This window comes from Platalea leucorodia (genome assembly GCF_965183815.1).
Source record: "Platalea leucorodia genome assembly, chromosome: 2".
In the NCBI taxonomy this organism is placed as follows: Eukaryota; Metazoa; Chordata; class Aves; order Pelecaniformes; family Threskiornithidae; genus Platalea; species Platalea leucorodia.
The window spans coordinates 7,550,993-7,576,342 of record NC_138824.1 but is presented as its reverse complement, the minus strand read 5'-3'; the positions used below and the strand labels follow the sequence as shown (position 1 = coordinate 7,576,342).

The 25,350-nt window shown below is 37.9% G+C and overlaps 1 protein-coding gene across 5 annotated transcripts in view; it reads right to left on the bottom strand.

Moving 5' to 3' along the window:
• Positions 1–25,350, bottom strand: part of DLG2 (discs large MAGUK scaffold protein 2) — a gene marked incomplete at both ends in the record, with an annotated part of 1,048,402 nt that overhangs the window by 543,105 nt on the left and 479,947 nt on the right. For all 5 annotated transcript variants that reach the window (XM_082337994.1, XM_082337996.1, XM_082337997.1 and 2 more), the window contains one exon: positions 21,415–21,576. In XM_082337994.1, the coding sequence (XP_082194120.1) occupies positions 21,415–21,576 (162 nt within the window). The remainder of the gene's footprint in view (positions 1–21,414; positions 21,577–25,350) is intronic.

The following is a 25,350-nucleotide window of genomic DNA, read 5'->3' as shown; positions in this document are numbered from 1 at the left end:
TGGTGACTGTTCCATTCTTTTGCTGTTGTAATCTACAGTATCTCTCATCCTCTTCGCTTTCCTCAACAAATTTAACCTAGAATACCCAAGAGACTCATACCTATGAATAAGTTACCACAAAATAACATCCTAGGTGAAGGAGCCAAAGGACTGGCATAAATTTCAAATAAATGCCTGTGCAAGACCATTCGGACTCCACTAGTTGAACAAGAAAGTTGCAGGTATACAACTGAGGAAGAATTTTTTTTTGGCAGCTGATACAGAAAACAAATTATATGGTCTTTCACCACGTCCTGGAATTTATGTAACTTTTTGATGGTAAGCTAACCTATCATGTCATTCAGAGATATGATAGATCATTAACCTTTTTGATACTTAATAATCAATTAATATTGTTTGTGGAAATAAGGATGTGGTCCTTCCCGGTACCATCCTGAAACCAGAAGCCCTATTACTGCAAAGGCATACATGAGTGTAACTCGCTGATGAACTGTGAGTAGCCCTCATGATTACACTGCATGAAATGCTAAATGAGATAATGCCCCAAAAGAAAGGAAAAGAGCATTATGAAGATGGGGTTTTAATTGGAATTGTACAACTAACTTCCTTTTTGCTTCACACTATTTAAGAGGTTGATTCAAAAGACACACTTTTTCCCATTTAGGTCTCAAAATCAAAACTATATTAGAAAAAGGTTTTTGAAGGAAAGACTAAACACGATGGAACTCAAACTGGTAGCACTGAATTGTTACAACATAATTTCTTCATTCCTTCTGGTTTTCTCTTTGTCTTCCTCATGTCTTTCTTACTTTATCTTCACAATAATTTATTCACCCTCTCCCCAGTGTTTATTGCAAATTCCTTATTTGTTGCAGTCTGAATCTCTTTTCATTTTATCTACTGTTTGTTCAGTTTTTTAAAAGACTTCTACCCCCCTCTGCACCTTGTAGGTGTTACCTTCTTTTCTACCTTACAATAGTTACTGTGTTAAAATATATTTTCTAAATATCTCTCTGAAGAAACTTGCCTAACTGTTTTAGCTAAAGGAAGCACACACTGCACTGTAATGAGGAGAAAAATCTGGATTATTTTAAAAGACTGAAGCTGAGAAACATATATAGCCCCTCATTTTTTTTAAAAAATAAGATTTTTAGGCTTCTTTGCAAACATATTATGTAATACATATACATTCACACATATATAAATATGACTGTCAACTGCTTTTCAGTCTTCCTAAGGAAGTTAAATAAGATAGAAAGTTTTGAACAAATGAAGGGATCTCTGTCTGAAAGATGGAAATCAAATTGTGCATTCAGTTGAAAATTATGATACCTTAGAAATTCTTAATAAGTTATATGCAATGTCATATACAAAACGCAGGATGTTACTTGAGCAGAATGCTTAAGAAATCACAGCCAAAACAGTAGAAGGTGCTTCATCCCTTTTCTGAATCATTCATATCAAACAAATCTTAAAAAAGACCCTTAACTGGAATCCTCCAAAGCTTTTACAACAGGACAGCCTAGTTTTAAATCTTTTTCCCTCTTATCTCTACAAAACAAAAGGTAGCTAAACAAAACACACTACACATACAGTTCAGTCTCTTGTGCCACAGATGTTTTTTTAATCTAAAACACATCAGTAAAATGCCCTTTGAAACTCTATTTTACACCAGGTCCCTAATTAAAAAGGCACATTGGTTATGCAATTTTGACAATATTCCACGTAATGGACAATAACATGGCATTTAGGCTGAACTCCCCTTTGACTTTAATCAGGACTTCTGCCAAAATATAGATGTGCCCAGTAACAGTTATGCATGCACACAGTTACAACAAAATATAATACTAAACACTCTGGGTTAGATGCTGTCATCACTTGTTATTTGACCATCTTTTTTTCCCCATTCCAAAAAGACGTGTTCATACTTGACAAGAATTATATTTTTCCTGGCTGATTCTCAATTTTTTCCTTACTGTGGTTGATTCAAATGTCATGACAGATCAGGCATGTATAATTATTATCATATACAGGGGATTTTTTTTTAAACAACAAATTATTTAGAAAGGTAAAGTCTATAAAAGGTGACTCAGGCAAATAGTTTATGAATGACATTTTATAAAGTACTTGTCAGAGTATAATCTCTACATCCTCTGTAATTAATTACTAGGTATGTTATAAATGTAAAAAGAAAATTCTGTCATTTCCTTTGACTCTAAATATAAGAAGTTTTAATTTATATACTACTGTAAGTAGAACCAAGTATTATTCACAGAAGACTGGATCTTAGAAAGCCTTTCTGAGCTAATTTAAATCCTGTCTTTTTCCATTTGCTGAGGGGTGGGTGGGGGAAGAGAGGAAAGGACTGTAACCCAAGATTGCAGCATAGCAGAGGAGCACAGAACTATGAATTGGTAATTCCAAGATTTGGATTCAAGCTACAGTGGAGTACACCGTATGTGATATCCATTAGGGACTTTTTAACACAGCCTTCCCACTGCCTGAACGCGTATCACCCTGACCTCAGAGCTGGCTGTCAGCACACGAGATACCTCAGCTGGAAAACTTAAAGACTGAAAAAATGAACCATAACAATTTGAAACCGTATAGAAACTGTATAGAAAGCCAGAAATGGCACCTCTCATCTCTTCCTTCCAAGCCCTGTTCTCCTTATCCTTTGGACCATGGTGCTGGAAGGGCACATGATGACTTATCCTTAAAAAGCCTCATAGATGTGCAACATTAAACAGATGAACATTTCCAAAACGAGGTTTAAATAAGATGATAAGTAGAGTGTTTGAGTGTTTTTTTTTGTTGTTGTTTGTTTTGGGTTTTTTTTGGGGGGGGGGAGGGGGGGGGCAGGGGGAACATATCTCATGAACATTTGGCAAGTCACCCAACACATGCTGCCAAGAGCAGAATGGGAATACAGTATTTATGTGGAAACACTGCATATTTTGCCAGTCAGCCATAGATGGTTCATGGCATAGATGGTTCATTGCGTATGCTGAAAGTTTACTATTCTAGAGTTCACAGTACTCAGGGTGGAAATTGTCTGCAGTTAAGATGTGAAAGTAACTTTTATTCTATATCTTCATAAATTAAAATAAAGGTTCAAAACTAAAAGGTTTGCTGCATGTGTTCTCAGAAAGTCCATACATATTTTGTCACATATTCCCTGCAAACCCGTTCAATAACCAAAGATAGAAATCAGGTCAGGTAGACCTGAAATATTTCATTCATTCCAATACAAAAGTTTTTATCTGGAAGGGGGAACATTATTTCTTTTGCTACGTTTACTTTTGAATATTTTGTTGCATTTTGGAATACCAGTTTAAAAAGACAAGTCCAAAATTATTTTGCAGCTTTCAAATAAAATGTTTTGACTTTTCCAAAACAAACCTTACATTAAAAATGTCAATACAAAACACTTATTTCTGATTCTTTTCTTCTCCTTTATTCAGATGAAATTGTTTGTTGACTTTGACTTAAATGGCAGAGAGTTTTAAGGTAAGACTGAAACAGGTTTTTGTCGCAAAATTACTATCAAAAATGTCACCATCTGTACTCATGGTAAACACTCCATGTAGTTAGATTCTTAACTTTAAGCTATCATTTCTGACAATAAATATGCACATGTGGATTTTTTTTGTACTGAAAAGTATAGTTTTGTTTCAGCCATGTCACTTAAAACGAAGAAAAAGGAATCAGTTTTTCCTCATATTTAAACATGATACAACTCCTTAAATATTTCAGAAGGATCACAAAATGTTAATTAATTTTAGCAGACTGCTGCTAGAACAAGAAAAAGTGTCAAATTGTACAACAAAACCCACAAGATGATATCACCATCTTGTAGGATCAGCTTTTTTTGGCTAGCTTTCTTGAGACTAGTAAACTAATAGGAAAAACTTTAGAATTTTATTTGCTCTATAGCAGTAACCCTGGAGCGAGTCAAGTTGTGCATTAACTTTTGTGACCCCTAAGGTGACATCAGAAAATTACTCCTTCCATTTATTTAGGGCTTTGAAGTCTACATTGAACTTAACAAGATGATTATCACCAGCTTTTACTAAATGAAATTAGTAAGCAACCAGACTACTTTCACTAAAATATGTTTTGTTTCTCAATCCCTGTATGATATCATCAGTCAATGATGCAGAAAGGTAACAGGAATGTTGCAAACGCAATTCCTTCTCAATGATCTATTTGTTTGAAAAACGTTAAAGTTTTGTTAAGAGCATGATAAAAATACATCACAAAATTCACAAGTAGAGTTTCAAGTGATACACATGCATAACACTTGATTTTGATTATACGTACAATGAGCATATATCTCTGGTGTGAAAACATACCGTAAAATAGCAGTGGAGGTTCTTATGTATGACTGAATTGTAAAGAGCTGAAAACAATAAATCATGTTTCCCTTCTATGAAGCATTTGAGACCGTACTGTCACTGATGCCAATATTCTTTTTTTTTTTTTTGAGAGTCTGGTAAACTGGAGGCATGTAACTATGGGAAAACCTGTCTTTTTACAGAGCAACATATTCTCATAGTTTCAGTCACCGTAAGACCTTTGAGTCCAGGAATGAAAAATAAAAAAAAAAAAAAAAAAAAAAAAAAAAAAGAAAACCTTTACTATTTTTAAACAACTTTCAACTTGTAAGCCCATCTCACAGTTTAGTGTGCCTAATTCACCTCTTAAGAAGGAACTTCGAACACTGCGGCTGTTTCTTTTCCTTCTGCAGATTCCAGAAATTACCACTGAGCTAGCAGATTTCCGGAGTTTCCAATCTGCACAACCTTGAAAAGGTTATATATGGCAGGTTATTATGGCCTATTAAACAGAGAGCTGTTTTGTCAGAGAGAGACCTATGGGACAGCAACATACATTGTACTCTACAGCTTAACTGAAAACCTTACTAAAATACGATTTCCTATCCATTTGCAGAGTCACATATGATTCATATGTTCTGACTTTTTTATCTCCTATCTGAAAGGTCCTGATTTTTCATGTTCTCTCATGAAATATTTCCAGATTTCAAACAAATAGACCCATGAGCAGCAGAATAAATAAAGCCTCCCTTCCTATGGCTTTGAGTTGTGTTGGTAAATTTTGATGTCTAATAACGTGTTAGTTCCCATAGAAGCTTTTGCTGTGGTGGAAATGTCACATTTTCTCTCTTTCTCACTCTACCACCTCTCATACTTACGTGGATTGATTCACTGGTATCTAAAACCAGATGAGTTCATGTTTATCTGTCCTCTATTTGTTTACCTCATTTTATGGAAGTCATAGGAATTTCTTTTCAGCCACTGACCTCTTTGAGATTTGATTGAAAATGACCAAAGGGGGAAAAAAAAAAAAATCAGAGAAGGGGACAAAAATCAACACCATGGCCTAATACTGTATCTTGTTCAGAAAACGTCAAAAACCACCTCTTTTCTTTTCCCATTGCAATCTGTGTATTTCCTTTTCTTCTTTTTCCATTTCTAAACACTTTATGTTATAGAACTTCTTATGGCATGGGAATGTTTTCAATATTTCAGTTCTTGATTTTTGCTGTTCATTTGTAAACATTTTGCTTAGTGAATTCAGTCACTACATAATTGTCCACAGAGGTGTAAGCCATCTCTAAAACATTCAGTTAGTTAAGTATGTACGAGTAATTTATATTTCCCTTTCCATTGTAGATATGCATATTTTTCAAAATTACATTTTATCATCTGCCTATTCTTCCAGATCTGTTTAATTCATCTAAAATGCCTTATAGCTTTGTCTTGTTTTCACTATCCAGAATAATTGTGTGTCATCTGCAAAGTGCCCTGTGCCTGTCTGGTTATTTCCCTCATAAATAATTACAATATTTGTATTTCTATAGCCCAGTCTCAGACAGATTTCAAAATGGGTAGAATTTTCCGTGGTCCAGGTTGTCTTAGAATAACCTTAGCTTCCCTTTTGCCATATTGCAAATAGTCCATTCATTTCTCTCAATTGTTTTGATTACTTAGATTCTAATCTTCCTTAGTATTATATTTTCAGAAATATTTTCTTTCCTTACCGGCTTAGAGTGATGGGACTTGGTCAAAGTTATTTAGGAAGTACAAAACAATTACTTCAGCCTCTTTTCCGCTTATTACTAATTTACTGACACTATCAGAGATTCCATTAAAAGAAACCTGTTTTTCCTTCACAGAAGCTATTCCTGTTTCTTCCAATCCCATTACATTTATCTCATTAAAAGTATCTGGCACAGATTTTCTGATGTGTAATTCCCAAGATCATCCCTATTGTTTCTTAAAAGACAGATAAACATTTGCTGCCATCCAGTTCTCTGAATGCAACAGCTGTGATACTGCATATTTTTATTAACTACCCATCAGCCATCTTATTCTATATAATTAATACTACCTGTAAGAGAGAAAGATTTTTTTATCTACTTTTTTTTTTTTTTTTTTTTTCAAATATACAATACCACCAACTCGTAAAAATCTAGAGTTAAATTACTCCAACTGCAAATTTACTTATATGTCTGGAAAAAAAGACTGTACCAAGCAGATACGGTTATTTGCTTCTAGGACCAGGTTTTGTCCCTGATGCACATCCACAGTCCTGGGAGCTCTGAGAAGGGTGGTTTGGACCCTTGCAACCCTCCCAAAACTGCAGGAGAGCCACTGACACTGATAGTTCAAGGCTAAGCAAAGACAACGAGGACAAGTAGGTGGTAGATTCCTACTCTATAACCTTAACATTTCAGAAAAATACATGAGACTGGATGAAATACAGAATCAATACACAGGGTGTACACTGCACCTACACTAATTAGTCCTTTAGCAACGTTAGTAATGCAAAACACCATTGTCGCATGCCCCCAGCACTTCCTCCATCTTTATTTGTGGCGTAATATCTGCAAAAAGAGCATGAAGTGTGAGGTGCAGGGTAGATGCAGGGCATAGAAAGGTTAAGTTGGGGATGGGGAGTGGGATTAAAAACATGAAAAAATATTATTTCCTTTCTTCTCCATCTTTTTAATTTTTCCTCAAATGCTTATTCTTGCCCCAGACTTAGCCACAAGATGCAGCTGCCTGGGTAGCCTCTACCACCATGTCCCTCAGCAAGTGAATCTTCCCTTCTTCCCCACAGTCAAACAGATGTCAAAGCAGTCATTCAGGAGACCACACATCTTACAGGGAAAGGGAAGCCAGGAAAGACACTGCCTGCCCAAGCAACCAGGCAATTCTAGGGGAAGACAAAGCATTTCCAGGGTATAAGGACTTTTTGAAAATTCTGCATTTTGACTTTATGTAAAGTGTTGGCCTAATGATTTTTTGTTTCATATAGCAAATTCTTAACTTATTTCTTCTCAATAAGACCTTATCACAGGTTCAAAACCCACTGCAGCCCCCAAGACATTGCTAGAGAACAGAATTAAAGTACACTCTGGTGCCCTCCACCAGCGCTCCCAGAAGGCAGTGTCAGAACACTAAGCCCATTACTAAGTAATAACTATAATGGTCTAATAAATAATATTATGGAGAATTTGGATTAGACCATCAACCTATCGTAGGTCTTCAATATCATATCTAGTAAGCAAAGAAACATCAGCAGAAAGGGTTTGTGAGGAGAGGTGGAGATGGGTGTCCCTGCAAACAAAGGGTCCCCACAAGGATGTGGAAAACACTGTTATACGATATCTCAAGCTTCTTAATGAAGCGCTCACCCGACCATAATTAAGAAAACTCATTTATACTAACCATTATGATGAAAACTATGTTAAAACCTCATCTAATTGAAAGTATAGTAACACTCATCAGCTCTGTTCAACACGTGCAGAATTAAATCAAGGACATTAATTAACACATTAAGTAAGTGGTGGTATGTTAGGGGGTTAATTTCTATATTGGGCAATCGCAGAAGATTCTTACTATTTAGATCTCTTTAGTTAAAAAGGGACTCTATTCCCAGAACCATTTTCAATTAACATCAAGGATTTTTTTTTTCCCCCAAAAAATGTGTATATTTGTCCATGTGTTTCTCACTCAGCAAGATGCAAAGCATCAGCACAGTGCTAATGGGAAAAAGCCAATAAATGTAATAAGATAGCACTGGTCTACAATTCAGCCTCGAGATACGACCATCTCTAGCTAAAGAAATTACAAAGGAATTATACAATAGTTAAAAAGTAGATATAGTTTTATTATAGTAGATAGATTAGTAATAAGATTTGAATATGCACTGGGATTCCTATTAATTTCTGCTCACTTGTGTTGGTTTTAGTCTGGGCAACTCCATCGTATCACAACATTTAAGCTTTTCCTTGTCTGTATAGTACTTAGGACAATGGAAATCTGCACTACAATGATAGCCCCTGGGTAATACTATAACCTAAATTATCATCATCATCATTCAGATTGAATTAAGAGACTTGGAAAGAATATGCACCTAGGGAAGAATCTCCGGACCAGTCTTGCTTAGATCATTACTGATAGCTATAATGAGAAGGGCAGTGGAATATTTGCTTTGATGTATTCAGGGGCCTGGAAGGACTGCACTAATAACCTGGTCAATAATCTTGATGTAGCAAAGATAAGACAATCTGAGCTGTGCTACAAGAGGTTGACTCCAAGAACAGATGAATTTCATCCTCTCCCACACCTCTCATTTTATTCTCAAAAAGAATTTAAAAGAGTTTGTGGCTTACAGTTCTTTAAAAATCAAAGGAAGATGTATTCCTGCTTAAATTAGGCTGAAACCTACTTTTCCCAAAAGCATGAATATAAAAGAATCTGTTTTTTTAAGATTATATATAAACACAACCGTCATTCCCGGGTTTAGCAGTGTTTGGGAAAATTTTATACTTATCCACCCACACATGATCCTACTGAAGTCTGCAGAGAGTTCACCCACAGACGGATGAGACCCACCGTGTTTGTATCTAGAATGGTGGAGCAATACTAACAAACCCCAAATTTCAGTCAGACAAGTCCAGCAAAAATAATTTGGAGGCTGCTATTTTTGTTAAGGTTTCTTCCTCTGTAATCCCTAGTGGCAATGCAATGAGCAGCTACTATATGGGCTCAGCCTCCCTTGAATATTAAATTACTGAAGTTCAGAAGAATTTAATTAGTATCTCACCTACTTACCATCTTCCAATGATGCCTCTGCTACAATTATGGCACTACATCACAAGCAATTTCAGCTTAATTGAATAACTTGAGTAAAACCTGGGTTCCAATTGCCAGAATTACCTGTATTAAGATAGCTATAACTGAGTTAAAAAACAGAAAAGGTGAGATGATCTCTATGCATGCTTGGATACCAGGTTTATGGCAGATACTCTAGTTTATTCACCCCTAATATTACCATACTGACAAAAGAAATATGTTTAAATAACACTGCAGACAAATTAATGGTCTGGTTGTGAGCAGTTAAAGAATTACAAAGTCAAATCAGGCTGTCAGGTAGCAAAATGTAGGCTCTAAAGTATTTTCAACTATCCACCTTATAATTTTAACAGTTTGTGTCTCTTTCCCCCCGGCTGTATATATCTATGTGTACTTTAGCCACTGACTGCCAGCCTCCATTCTCATGGTTCCTCACACACAGCTATGTGTAAAATATACTATCCTACAAAAACCTTGTACCGGAAACAAGAAATGAAAAAACTTTCAGAGACAGTGAGAGTGAGACAGGAAAAGAGCAGTGAGACAAAGCCCGGATTGCATTTTCCTCAGGCTGTTTCTCTACCCCGCTGCATTTCATGTAGCTCCAAACTGGCTCAGATCCCCCCGGTCTGAGATAATGATCTGGCACAGGAACTCAGCTGCTGAGTCATTCCATTTCAGCAAGAAAGTATGAGAAGAAAAGGTGTGGTGATAAAGTCAGTATATGAAAAGTTACGGAAAGCCATAGATGTATGCTCCCAATGGCTCTATAGTCCAGTTGAGTACGTTAATCCAATTGACTATGTAGAATTTCCAAGTCATTCTGGTCTGAAAGATAAACCTGTAGTGGGAAACATATCTATCCCACTTTTCTGCAGCTACACCGTAAAAAGAGTTTGACTATGTAGATTTCCAAATGAGGAAGATATGGCCCCTGAGCACAGACACACACAGTCCTCCAAAGGCATAAATGTGGAAATTCCCAGTATGTAAAGTGCTGAAAGAGAATATAGGAAGCAAATTAAGTTTTTCAAAGGAATCCCAACACTTCAGTTTTTTGATAGCAATAATAGGTTGACATACTGATGCTCTATTGCTTTGCCCAACACTTTTTTCTACAGTTTAGAAACATAAATACTGACGTGATGCCCTGCCTCGTTGATCGTTGCCTTTCTCTATATATACAGCTCTATTTCTTTATTAGTCTTTGAGGTACAAGCGTTTAGTAGTCCTTGTGGCCTAGTTTACACTCCAAAATAGAGACAGGATTAAAATTCACTAATCCCAGTATCTTTAGGAGAGGGTAGGTAAATAGCACTTTCAGAAATGGAAACATGTCTTGGGTATTTTAACCGAGATTGCTTGAGCCAGTTTTTCAGACATTCTCTGACATTACAACTATTAGTAAAGCACAAGCAATGCAGAAATACTCTTGTCTGCACTTTACTGTACTCATTCCCATTTGCCTTAAGTAAATATCAAATCTCCAAGATACTGAGAAAAAAAAAAAAAGCCTTTTTAAAACAGAAGTAAAATTATGAACATAATGATTAGGAAAATAACCCAGTTTCAGCTGAAACCTCTAATTCAGTTCAGATCTGCTCAGTTTGCGGATTTGTTGCAAAATAGTAAAGGAAACCAACTGCCTAACGACTGCTAAAGAGGAAACAGCAGCAATTTGAATGTGAAATGGATGCAAGTGTGATCTTCAGAAGCTGGTTGATGACATTAACACTCCTAGAGTGTTAAGTTGTTAACTTTGAGCTATTTTGGCCAATTCCCAGTAATTAATATAAGCCTTTATGCTCACATGCTATGTACTATCACTGAAAATTCTATTTCCCTGCTTGGCATTTGCTCATCTACTTGATCAAAGACAGAACTTGTGACACTGACTTCAAAGTAGAAATTTCTTTATTCGTTGAAAACACCATTACTCTTTTCAGCCTTTCCAATGTAATGTTATCAATTATAATAATTTTATTAAGTTGATTATCAGGTTTAATGATTTTTTTTTTTTTATTTGGAAGCACAAACTTAAGCCACTAAGAGCTGATTAAATTCAATGCACCAATCCAGGTAGATGTTTATTATAACTGTAGTGGAAAGGAGGCTTTGAAAAAATCAACTATGTACATTTTCGTTGAGAATGTGGTCATTTTCTGCATAACACACTTTAACCTAAGAAGCTAACTTCTAGCTCTTATGCATGTAAAAGACACGTTCTGTTCACATTTGGAAGATAACAGATGCAAATTTGGTGTGCTTGAGTCTGAGGGTTGAAAAGATCAATTGCCTCTGCTGTGGCTCAGTGTTTCTGTAAGTCTTAGTGGAATAAAAGCTGCCCAGAGTGCTGCTGTTTCAGTGGGCAACTGTGATCCACTGGACTTGATAACATTCAATTGTATTTCATATTGCTTTTGCTTGAGGGGAAGAAAACCCACCTTACAGCAGTAAGAGAAATCAACACAAACTATTCATAAAGATCATGTACGACAACCATATCTCCTATTCTTTCAAAGCAGCCAAAAAGCAAAGTGATCAATAAGTGCAATAGTCTTGAACAAGAAGGGCATCAATCATTACGTGTTAACAGCTACCTGGTACAAACTTGTACTTCGTGGGTGGTTCGCAGTATTAACAAGATCCAGGTGTAGGTGTAGGATATAACAGAAAAGTAAGGAAGAAATACCTAAAGGAGAAGTACAGGAATGGATCCTGAAGGCAATTCAGAATTCACCTGAGTCATCAAGCCTGCTGACTATTTTTTGACATTTCCCCCCAACTGCATCAGCTTCAGTAGCAATATTGCCTTTAAAACATTATTAGAAAGCAACTAACATGATCTGCTGAAATAGATATGTTGAAGGGAACCAAATGACAAAAAGCATTTTCCATTTAAAAAAAATCTTTCTGAGAAGTCTCAATTAGCTATTGATACCATGATGTTACACAATAATAATCTCTAAAACTCTTATTTAGACTAGATTCTTGAAAAGAGTTGGAAAATAATACTCAATTCAGAAAGATCTTTTTTCTTTTAAATGCCAAAATTCTGTTGATTTTTTCACAGCTCCACAGTCCACAAAACTACATTACAACAAGATGAAATAAGACCCACGAGAAACAGGAGTTTAAAAAGGAAGCACTTGGAAACAAAATGTGTATTAGCTTAAGCACTTCTTAGTCAGGCTGCCAAGATATTCTTCCATAAGCTCTGAGTAAACAGATTCTGTCCTCTTCATGGTGTTTGTCTCTTCGCCCAAGTAACAAGTGATAGAAGAAGAGGGAACGGCCTCAAGTTGTGCCACAGGAGGTTTAGATTGGATATTAGGAAAAACTTCTTCACCGAAAGCGTAGTCAGGCCCTGGCACAGGCTGCCCAGGGAAGCGGTTGAGTCCCCATCCCTGGAGGTATGTAAAAGACGGGTAGACGTGGTGCTTAGGGACATGGTTTAGTGGTGGACTTGGCAGTGTTACGTTAATGGTTGGACTCAATGATCCTTAGGGTCTATTCCAACTTAAATGATTCTATGATTCTATACTGGAGGCTGCACCCATCCAGAGCTTCTGCAGCTGCAAACTTCTGCTTTGTACTTTGTTTTACACCTGATACTGACAAAAGCCAGAATGTTCTTGATGTGTCACATCATTGGATGTATAAACGCATATATCTTCTACTAAGTGAATTATCAGGATATTCCTCAGTGAAAAGGTATTATGGCAGTTTAATGCTTCATTTAAAATGTAGAGTACATTCCCAAGTGTCAATAGTAGCTGAAGTCTGACAGAAGGGCATTTCAGCTGCTGAGCTTAGGGAAACAACTGGTGTTAAACCTGTCTGACATCTCTGAAAAAAATCCCTCCTCTTACAGTCTGACTAATAACGCCAAGACGCTTTGTTGCACTTTTCACGAGTAGGTCACAAAACACTTTGGAAAGGTGGCAAACATCATTACAGATACTTTACAAATATACTGATATTCTTGTACTCCTAGACTCGAAGAAAGGAACTGAGAGAACATACAAGTCTTATGTCTGCAGCATCTAATAGTGATTCCATGGATTTATTGGATATATTTAATCTATTTCAGCTGGAAAGACCCCCACCTTTATAATAGTACATCTCTCTCCGTTTATTTTATATTCTATGAGTATTTCATATGGCCAATGCATCAAGTTAAAAAGAGCTCAATGAATTACAGGGAAGTGAGGTATAACTAGTACTATCCAAAACATTACAGAAAGACAAGGAGAAAAAGGGATTCCTGAAATCTCTCATTTTCTTGATTATAAGTGAGAGACAAGGCCAGAAATATTTGCAATATATCAGACTTTTTTCAAACAATAAGACTCAGGAACAAGACTATCCTTAAGGAGAAATCTACTATCTGAGAAGAATAAAAGATAAAATAGCTAATTAATAGTAACGGATAAAGCACCCAGTAGATCAGGAACAGAGAAAGTCTCCTGAAACTGCAATTCAGATTAACATTTGAAAAGACCTTCAATACCTAAGAGGCCCTTATAAAGTAAACAGTGTCCATAGCCTGAACATATTTTCAAATTCCTTTGAAAATTCCTTTCTTTATTCTTCAGGCAAATCTAACAACATATAATGGTAGATACTGTCAGAATTTGCTTTGCTTGTGTCCATCAGAGGCCATCATTTATTTTGCCAAAAAATAAAGGATTGCAATGCCTGAGGTTTACCTTAAGTTGCTGAGATTTCTCCACTTAAATCACCCATTGTCAGAAGCAATTTTAGTTGGTTTCTTTTTAATTCTGTCAGAAGCTAGAAAGATAACAAGATACTGTCTGCAACAACATCAATCATGTGGAAAGCCATCAATCAGAAACCCAAGGCAAAAAAAAAAAAATAAAAAAAAATCAGGCACACAAACCAACGGACTTTGCTCTGATGACAAAACCCGAAAACTATTCTTCATTAGTAACTATTTGTCACTGTAACTTTCAAATTTTGCACCATTTTAGGACTTTCTTCAGAGTAAGACAAGGATTGCAGAAATGGAAGACATTCCTGCCCATACGAAACTAAGATACAAAATATTCTTCAGAATGCTAATTTCTAAGCTGCTTATTTTGCCTTGAAACATAAATGAAATAAAATAAAAATTCAGAGCTGCTTTTGCCGCTTCTGTAATAGCAAGAACAAGCATAGGCACATTTGTGTGTTTCCTTTGTCTCTTTTTACTCCGATTGCATTTTTATATTAAAAAACCTAGATCACGGATACAGATCTATGATATATGCTTATCTGCTGTTACAGTAAGAGATAAGAGAAAAGCAGTGCATGATTAAACATGTAACAAGTGTTGTATCTTAATGAAGCAATCTCCTGAATATTCAGTGGAATTCACTAACTGATACAGACTGCAGCATGGGGCTTTGCCAATAACTGCATATTAAAAAGGAGAGAGGGGGAAAAAAAAAAGACAAAAAAACAAAACCACAACAAGTCCAAAACACAAAAGCTAGGAAGCTACCAGGGCAGAGATCAAAAGTATTATTATAAGATCATTGCTGCTGGGCTGAGCCACCCTAGGGCTAAAAAATGCTTCATGTAGATTAGTTATACTTATGAAATGTAGTCAGTGTAAGCAAAGAAAAGGATGCAAGATTAAGTTTTAGATGGCTTGCTAATATATCCATGCATACATTAATATGTCCTCCATATAACCCCAATTAACGTTGTAACTGCAAGAGAAAACTTCAGACTTCTGTTCCTGACACATAAAAAAGCATCAGCCTCTCTCAGTCCTTCACGGCATTTAAGAGCCTCTGAAATGCGGCATCTCTGCTCTGGAAGAACAGCCTGTGCTATGGCACAGCCTCAACTGTTTGTCACACCTGAACAACAGAAATTAAAACAAATTCAGCCTTATCTTGTTCTGTTCCCTATCTGAACTTCACCTCTAACATAGGGTTCTTCCCCAGTAATAGGAATTAAGGATGTTCAGCAGCTCTGGAAAAATAAATGAGGTTTCTTATCACAGTTAGTGATTCCCTCAAAAGCATTAGGAACTGTATTTACACAGGAGTATCAGGCGTGGTAATGCTGAAAGCTGCAGCAACCAGCTTTTCCTGTGTAAATCTGGTTCCCTGGTAGCTGGAGGTATTTACAATTGCATGAGCAGAGGACTTCCCTGCAATTGCTCATTTAAAACAGCTACACAGGCCTGCTGAGTGTATTTTCTAATGTTGTTGTGCAGCAACATCTTGAGTTAATCTACAGCTCACGTGATCCACTGCAACATCATGAGAGTCTTGGAGTTTGCTATTTTCACAGCACCTGTGACCAGTGCATGACTTAGTATTTTATAGAGAATTCAATAGTAAAAAAAAAAGTCCCAAAACTTTTCAAACTTAGAAATGGAACTGTTGCATCTGGAGAAGGGGGGGGGGGGGGGAATCAATATAGACTTTTTTTACCTTATTTATCCAAACTGCCTTTAGAACTCAATTTTTATTGAAGTCAATGTTAATTCATGAAATAAATAGCTTTTACCTAATCTACATTTTTAGTCACAAAAAAAATTACTCTTTATGACAGTTTCCAGGAAGCTCAGGCTAAGACATGTTTCACAGATCAATTAATCATCCAGGCTCAGCCTCAGAGCCTCTTTCCCCATCTTTGTCAATTTGTCAGAGAAGACGGCAACCACTGTAGTGAGGTCTGACTCACATTTGGACAAGGCTGGCTTCAGAGATGACAGAAAAGCTGTTGCATTAAAGACAGCAAAGGAGGCATGCCAGATTCCAGGAGCCTTCCCAGGAATGACCTTCCTGCATCCAGGTGGATAAAAAGAAGAATGATAGGAGCACAAAGGACACTTTACACACTTACCAGAAGATGGAAGTTGGGAGAGAGAGAGAGATCTGGCCTGAAGCAGAAACAAAAAACATCTTTTCCCCACTAGATACAGAGAATCTCAAGTAATGGGTGAGACAGGGGCTTTTGCCATCAGCAAGGAAAAACAACAAATGGAATCAATGTGCTGTGCTGATGGGAGAAGCAAATCTCCTTCTTCCAAAAAGCATTTTGCACAAATGTCAATTCATATATAACCTTAATTTTGGAAAATGAATTGCCCATTTGCTTCATGTGGAGATGGTTTTTCTGTCTCTCCACTGGAAAGTCGTTCCATCATTCCTGACTTTCTATAAGCTGTCAGCAACCCTGCTGAGCTGCGGGACAACACCCTGGGACAGGGGGGAAAAAGAAAAAAAAAAAAAAAAAAGAGGGGGAATATTCAGGGTGGTTCCTTCTCTTCTACAAAGTGAGGCCATCAAAGAGGAGGCAACTGAAGAGATTTCTGAACTTCCTTGTTTAAAAATACCCCAGGCTAAGATAATAACAGTAATTTACCTGGCTACTTGTTTTTGCACAACTGCCATTGATGCTTATACTCAAACCTGGCATTAAATTAGGAAATGGAGATAGTAGTTGGAATAAGACTGACAGTTAAAATGTTCAGGCAACAAAGGAGATGCAAGATCCTTACATGGATTTTTACTTTTAAGTTTATCTAAAGAAAGTGGAATATACTTAAAACAAAAAGAAATCTAACATCACAATAATACTAATAAGGTTCATGTAGAAGCCGGAGTTATTGTTCATTTAATGAACACTGATTATGTCCATTCCTAGGAGGAAGGGAAAGAAAAGCGCATTGAATTTAGAGACAGAACTTGCATGTCTGAATTTCAGGTACAGTTGTGTTGTATTCAGATTTCCCAACACACCAGGGATTCAGAAGACACCTAATTTCTAACAAGGCATTTTTACTGAATTAGCACTTTCTAAGCCATATAAGAAAGACCGCCATAGCATGTCACTGAAGCTTTATAGAGGCAGATCAAAGGCTTCTGAGCTTACTGCACCATCTAGTGTCAAACGAAGGAAAGTGCGAGAAAATTATTTTAAATTATCTGTTCATTACATTACATACTTTTTCCTTTAACAGATTAATAAAACACAATTTCATCACCTCCATAAGTTGCAAAGAACATTTATCATCTTAATATGGCAACTCCCTCTTTCACAAAACTTCCCAAATGTTAGCATTTTCCAAATGTTAATACAGCCACATAAATGAAAGCTTCTTTTATAACTTCAGCGTTTGACATTCAAAGCTGCTGAAGCTGTTGGAAATTTTATCTTCTCCACACTAATAAGTATGTCAATCTCTAACAGAAGTTTACAGCTTTCTAAAATTAAGCATTTTCCAGAACCGAGTCGAGTATACAGGAAGAAAAGTAGTAAAAAAGTGGATAAGCAAAGTTCATGAAAGAAATCTGAAGTTACAAAAGTAAAAATCACAGTTAAAAGAGGGTCTAGTTTTCAGCACAACTGTTCTTTCTCATTATTATCTTCTGAACAGAAGTAATCTGCCTAGTGCACACTAGATTTTATGTATTTGAAAGATAACACGACATGTCAATATCAGAAAAACTATTCACATTCCTAAACAGTATTTATCATACTCAGTATCTGAGGGTCTCAAAGACATTTTCAGAATGGCTGAGGACCAGACTTCTGATTATTCAGCATGCAAAACTACTGTAAGGTCATTAAAGAAAATTCTCTCTATAAAAAAAACTTCTGAAGTAACCAATAATGACATATTTCTGGCCTACATCAAAGCCCATAACCTGGAATATGAAATTACAGCCAAGTTCTTCTTTAACAATTCGTACACAGCAACTTGATATCAAATTTAAGATGCATCTGTTCTATGCAACACACTACCATGTCAGGCATTGTGAATCACACATGTCTTCAAAAAGATGGGCTGAATCCTTCCATCCTGAGGGTCAGAAAGTCTTTCAGGAATACCTGGAATGTTTTACTTAGAGATGTCCACAGGCCCATGGTTTCTCTGCCTGAACTTCAGCCGTCCACAAAACTTGTAACTGTAACGATGTAAGTCTGTGCTCAAGCTGCCAAGCTTACGGATGCACACTGAGATGTTCACTGGAAACTTGGGAGTGCAGGCAGGGTGATGGTAGCAAGCAGTCTACCTGTACAGACAAGGTATAACGCCTATGGCTTCCAGAGATGGCTGTGGGTACTGATCAGCTGTGGGGACTGGAACGAGACACCCTGAAGGGTAGTTTTCTGATTGCATGGTCTTTGCAGATTTCTTTCCAAATGAACACAAATATATGGAAACAAGCAATTCTTTCCCCTGCCAAATTTAAGTCAATTAGGAAAAGTGATGTGATTAAGATGGATATCTGGCTTGGCCTTGGGACAACACTTTGGTTCCAAAGCATCTTAACTGGCTTATTTTTATGCTCAAACATTTTTCTTTTATGATACTATTTCAAAGATAAAAATAATGGGAAAATCATCCTGTCATCAGGGCATTTTGCAGCCACTAAATACAAAAGACTGCCTCAAAAATTCTTTGAGAGCTGCAGACCCCACAGTGAAATTCAGGCAGCAGAACGCAGTGACTTAACCCCACTCAGCCAAACAGCCACCCCCTGCTCACGCAACATGCTCGCCGGCTGGGTGGCTGGTCAGACAGACAGTCCTAGTGACACACGGGAGGTGACGTGATCCCTCTCTTGGTACAAGCAAACTTGTGACTTTCATTTACACACATTTTCCCCCTGCAGCAAATGCTCTGACCTGTATTCAGAAAACTGGGGCAGAACGAGTCAACCTTTCCAGTGCAAACAGCTCCCAGTGGAGTTTCCTGACAGCTTTATCCCACTGCATTTTCCAGTGTCTTCTCACTCCTAAGACTGGAGTTGACAGGCTGCATTTGGACCCCGGGATTTGTTATGTATCCTCAGAGCGGGATTCCAGCAGATCCACCTCTCACACAAGGCAATGAAATATTTCAATTGCAGGCACACTTATCCAGCAAATCTTTAAAAAACAGTATTTTATGTTTCCTGAGGAAGGCACACTACGGATTGAAAGACAGCATGCCTCAGATTTAGTCATTATTCAGTGCAGCCATGTTTACATAATACTACTGAGAAAAGCGCGGAATACTTAATGATATCAGACTATAGGATGGGAAGTCTATAATTCAAGACAACAACCAACTCGGATTGGATTTTGGAGAGTTTGGAATGCTATTTCTCAACTAAGTGTAAATCACCGTGACAAAATGCTTCTGAACTGGGATTTCAGTCAATTCCCAGAAACAAAACTGAATCCAAAGCAGGTGTTTCAGATAGGAAGGCTACCACAGTGCCGTGAGCTCTAGCAGAAGGTTTACTCCAGCCTCCTGAGCTAATTCTCTACTGAAGGTTAAAAGACAGGACACAGACTACAGGAGAAAGAAAGCAGGAACTTCAAAGCCATCTGAAGAGACAGACTACTAAATTTAGATTTAAGTGGCAGGCATGAGACACTATTAAGTGGCAGGCATGAGACACTATTAAGTGGCAGGCATGAGACACTATTAAGTGGCAGGCATGAGACACTATTAAGTGGCAGGCATGAGACACTGTTAAGTGGCAGGCATGAGACACTGAATCTGAAGTAACGAAGGGAAAGGGACAGATGCAAAGACAGAAATCTTCAGGCTGCAGAGAGAACTTGCAGAAGACACTGATTTCCAAGAGAAAATATTATATAGCTCCTCTCCTCCCATCACTTCAGAAAACAGCAGCGGAAAACAACTTTCTCCTGTCACAAGAGCAAATTAGACTGGGAGCTGTTTTAAGGCAACTATAGATGTCTGGGGATACCCTTCACCTCACTTCACAATAAGCCTTTTATCATCATTGCTACATTATCAGCTTGGATCATGCAGCCTTACTTGAAAATCTCCATCTGTGAAGTAAAATATCTATTTTTGACTTTCATGAATAAGAAGCACCACTATAATCTTAATATTCAAGGAGTCTTAGATGAGCAGGGATGTTTCCTTTCCAGGCAAGAAATTTCTTTCTCTGTGATTGTCCCCTGAGGTTCCACAGAGGCCACATGGAGGTAATCCTTTCCAAATAACTAAGCTGATCTGCTTCAGCGTAAGAAGATATATCACTGCTTGATACTGTTAGCTTCTGCAGTAGAAGTCAGGTAAGTAACCTGGAAAGCCGCTAAAACATGAAAAGACAAACGACATACAAACTACACACTGGAACAACAAGAGCAGAGGACAAAGATTAATTCATGTGGCTATCCCATGAAGGCTCAGGGAACACCAGCTGCATTCACATCAATCTTTAATAATAAACATTTCCTTTCACTTGTAACCACACTGTAATCACTCAGCTAGGCAAGCAATGCCCATTTCACAGGCTTTGAGCACTAGAAGGAGCAAAGCCCATCTGCCTCGTTTGCTGCTTAGTTAATTGCCTGAATAAAACCATTACCCAGAACATCACCACCTCTAGTAAAAAATATTCTTCTTTTTTTCCCCATCCCAGGCCTAGTAGAAAATAAAAATAGGAAAACCATCATGCTCATCACTCCATCCATCACTCCTTTCACTACAGAAGTTTTAGGAACATCTTCAAACTATTGCAGTGTTAATACAGAGCAAATGTAATTTTCAGAAATAGATTTCTTTTTTTTAATATACAGGTTCACTATGAAGATAAACACTTTTTGCCCAGCCAGGTACATCAGAAGACACCAGACACACATACAGAAAAACCTTCTATATTTCATAAATAGCTGCCTTAGATAACAGAGAGATGTCTCTACATCACTCTAAATTGCAACAAAACCCACAAAAACAGCAAGTGCTTGAGTAGTAAGGATCTGAATGCCAGCAAATGAGCTCCCTTTTCAGGCATAAGTTATGACTTTGATGTAGCTTTTTGAGAGATGCAAAAACCAGGACTTCATCAGATGGTTACATTTACAGTATTTTTTTCAATTTCTGAACAAGGATAATCAGGAAGGGAAGTCTGCTATTCCAAAATCACAGTGATATTGAGGCCGACAACCTGTACTATTCCTTTCTCAATGTACAGGAAAAAAAGGCTCATTTGCCAGGAAAGATTTTTGCTCAAGCAAAAATCTCACTCAAAGCAAAAAGCTCACATCTCAACATGAAGCTTTGCCAACTAAAACATCACCTGTTGCACTACAGCGAGCCTTGAAAACTCAACACACAACAATCAATCTGCAGTGATACCTTTCAAAAAACAGCTTGTCTGTGTGTACGACAAAATAAGTTTCCCGAGCGCTTGATGCTATATGTTTTCTTGTATTTGAGGAACAAAGCCACAGTGAACATCGATCCTACCTTCAAAGGAGAAATGTGCGACTGTAAGACATATCCATGGACATTCTCTATTTGAGACAAGTTCTTCTCCGACACATGAACAAGCTCTGGGCCTCTCACTTCGTGGGTTAATCGAGGCAAAGTATGATCATGTGGAGCGTCCTCATCTTGATAACGATATTTCTAGAGAAAAAAGATAATGAAGGAGAACAGATAAGCTTTGAGTAAGCAATGCACACGTCTTAATGTAAATATGGGATAACAGAAAAAGTATCAGACATTAGACAATATAACCCTCGGATTTCCTAATCTGTTGTGGAGAGAATACCTCATTCTTTTTTTTAACATTTCATCAAACAGAGAAAATGTGGTATATCACACTGATACACAAAACTTTCACCATCAGATAGACATCTGAGACAACATACTGGTAAGGGTTGATAATGACAAAAAAAAAAAAAAAAAGACATGTTGATTGACTGAGCTGTAGCATCAGCTCACATTTCACATCCCCACATTAATCACTGCAATTCTATGACCTTTCTCCATAAAATATTTGAGTCATTTTCCATTTAGCACCATGAACTTTGATGCTGGAGAGCACACATGCACTTCCACAGAGCCACAGTCAGGCAGAAAGTTACTCCCCAGTAACATTTTCTCCTTACCCTAAACATTAATTAGGGTGTGAGGTGTTATAACTCCCTGCTCCACAGAGAGGCAACATAAGAAACAAGAGGTAAGCAGCTTGTCCAAGATCCAAAACAAAGCTTGTAGCAACAAGGAATATAACCCTAAAAATTAAATTAAATGACCAGACCTGTCCTTTAGGTAGAATTCTTTTTAAAAAGGCACCATCCACCTGGAGGATGGGCCCAGCTGTGTCTTGTTGTGGGGCCATTGGAGCCAGCTGGAGTTGGCTGTGTTCAGCGTGGGGCAGCTCTGACTTCTCTCCACAGAGGCTCCTGTAGCCCCCCACTGCCAAAGCCTTGCCTTTTATACATGACACATACACACCCTGCTGTTTTGAGGGAGAAGGCTACTGAACAGGTCCTGCGGGGGATACGAGTTCACATAGCGTAATGCAGTGGTGGGGGATGTTGAGATGTTACAGCAGGGAGACGGAGGAGGAGAACAGAGTGTAAATCAGAAGGGGAGTCGACAGGTCTTTGGTAATAAGAGAGGGGCAGGTAGTTTCGTTGTAAATGCCGTTTTCCGTTGACAAGTATATGCTAAAATACTGGAATAAGCAAAATCAAAGACTAAAGAAAAGACAAAATGAAAGACTAAGACTTATTTGGATGGCCATATAAGACAAATAAGAAGTCTTAAGTTCAGGTACGTTCACAAGGACATTGCGAAGCAGATCTCTCTGGGCTCCTGCATTTCACTTTGACCGCTCAGCTCTGGGTTGTTGCTTTATTTACTCAGCCCTCCAAAGGAAATCATCCCAGTTTATTCCTGCCTTCACTCTCATGTATGGAAATGTTTCAGCAGTTGCCAATTATTTTCAGAATACACACATGACATGATTTATTCTTGTCTTCTTTTCTGGGACATGCCTGCAACCCTTCACATACTCACTTTCAGATAACATAATTAATGAATATATAAAATGACTGGCACCAGACAAGTATTACTTGGGCAAGAAGCCATCAGTCTAATAGATGGTACTCCAACCAATGTCACATTTAAGGCTTGGCACGCAGATAATTTAAGCCCCAAGCAATCAATTATTTTTTGAATCCAGTGCGTACTCTTTCAAAAAAGACGACTACTCAGAGACACCCTCTTTAAAGTGAGTCATTTGCTAAAACGTGATTAGGAGAAATAACCACAGAATACCAGAGTCATCTCATCTCCCTGGGAAGTGGAAAAATGAAAATGTCCAGCGACAGTTTTCCAAAGAGAAAAGACAGCAGTGGCAAAAGCCATAAGAAGATTTGTCATAGAAACAGACAATCATAGAATCGCTTAGGTTGGAAAGGACCTTTAAGATCATCATGTCCAACCGTTAACCCAGCACTGCCAAGTCCATCACTAAACCATGTCCTCAAGCACCACATCTACACGTCTTAAATACCTCCAGGGATGAGGACTCCACCACTTCCCTGGGCAGCCTGTTCCAATGCTTGACTACCCTTTTGGTGAAGAAATTTTTCCTAGTATCCAACCTAAACCTCCCCTGGCGCAGCTTGAGGCCATTTCCTCTCGTCCTATTACTTGTTACTTGGGGGAAGAGACCAACCCTCACCTTGCTACAACCTCCTTTCAGGCAGTTGTAGAGAGCCATAAGGTCTCCCCTCAGCCTCCTCTTCTCCAGCCTAAACAACCCCAGCTCCCTCAGCCGCTCCTCATAAGACTTGTGCTCCAGACCCTTCATCAGCTTCGTTGCCCTTCCTTGGACACGCTCTACCACCTCAAAGTCTTTGTTGCAGCGAGGGGCCCAACACTGAACACAGTATTCAAGGTGCGGCCTCACCAGTGCTGACTACAGGGGGACGATCACTTCCCTAGTCCTGCTGGACACACTATTTCTGATACAAATATTATACTATATATACATTTACTATTCTGTCCAGATCATTACAGTGCAAGAAGCAGTGTAAAGTGGCATTAAAGAGAGAACATCTCTCTGACCATTAGTAAGTCCTTTCCTCATCACGACACTGCAGTGTAGCTGTTGCATAAATGAGAGAAAAGGCCCTTGTGAAATTGGTTCACCCTGAGCCCTGTGCTCCCGAAAAGCAGAACACTTGCAGGGATCTCCACTAGTAGACTTTCCCATGAAAACCTATGCTTTATAATTAAAATTGGTCATTTTATCTGATATCTGCACATTCCCATGACAAATTCAATAATATCCATGTTCATATGCCATAAACTGGAAAGTTTACAGAACAGATTTCCACTTTTCCATTTGCCTTTATCCCCCTCCCAGAAGAACAACTTCTCGTTCTTCACAAAGTACAAGCCCAGAGCATTTCTTGGTCAATCCTGTTATGTGTTTGCCTCATGTTCTTAGCACCAAACTCATTGATTTTCATACATCTTTCCTCCCACAGCATCTCTTCACTGAAATGCTTTCAGCTGTGAACCAAAACAGCTTGACACAGCAAAAAGCCAGCGGTAAGGCTGAAAATACCAAACCAGAATTAAGACTCTCCTGCAGAAATGCCTCATTCATCTCCATTGCTCTGTCCTGATGGGGTCCTGCAAATGTCCTTGAAATTACCCCATTCCCTAGAAACCAGAGCTTTCTCTAAGGGTTAATTCAAATTTATGGAGGGAAAAGCATGATTGCACGGAAATGCTACTCTTCATTTGACAAAAGAACAGGTGGATGTCTTATGATAATTAAATTACAAATCAGTGCCTGCTGCTGACAGGGTATTGTACGCTGCCAACTAGCATCAGATATTTAAAATCCTCTGTAATTACCTATAATGGGGGAGTGGAGTGCGCTGCTGTGAATTTTTAATATGAACGTGCCTTTTTATAAGAGATCATTCTCTCTACAATGTGAGATTATTACAGCATCACTGCTCCTCACATCGTACTGTCTAAAGGAGCATTTCTAAGGCTGTGTTTGCCAAAGATTTGTCAGCTAAATGGGACTGAAGATATGAATCCAGCAGAAGGTAATGGTCAAAAGCCTTAAATTTCAACAAAGCCAGCTCTCACGCAAAAAAAAAAAAAAGAAAAAAAAAGTACAAATAGCAGACTACTGCACTGGCATGGAAATACAGATTTCTTACAACCTACCTTTGAGAGACTGTCAGTGAATTAAGATAGTTGGGAACGTGTCATTTGATTTTGGGTCAAAGAGAACTGTTTTTTCCAAAAGTCCTCAGTTGTTTGTTTTTTTTTGTTACCGTTTGTTTTCTTTGCAGAAAGAAACAATGTTCTGGAAACAGAACATTTCATTTTAGATCAACTCAAATTGACCTGTGTCCT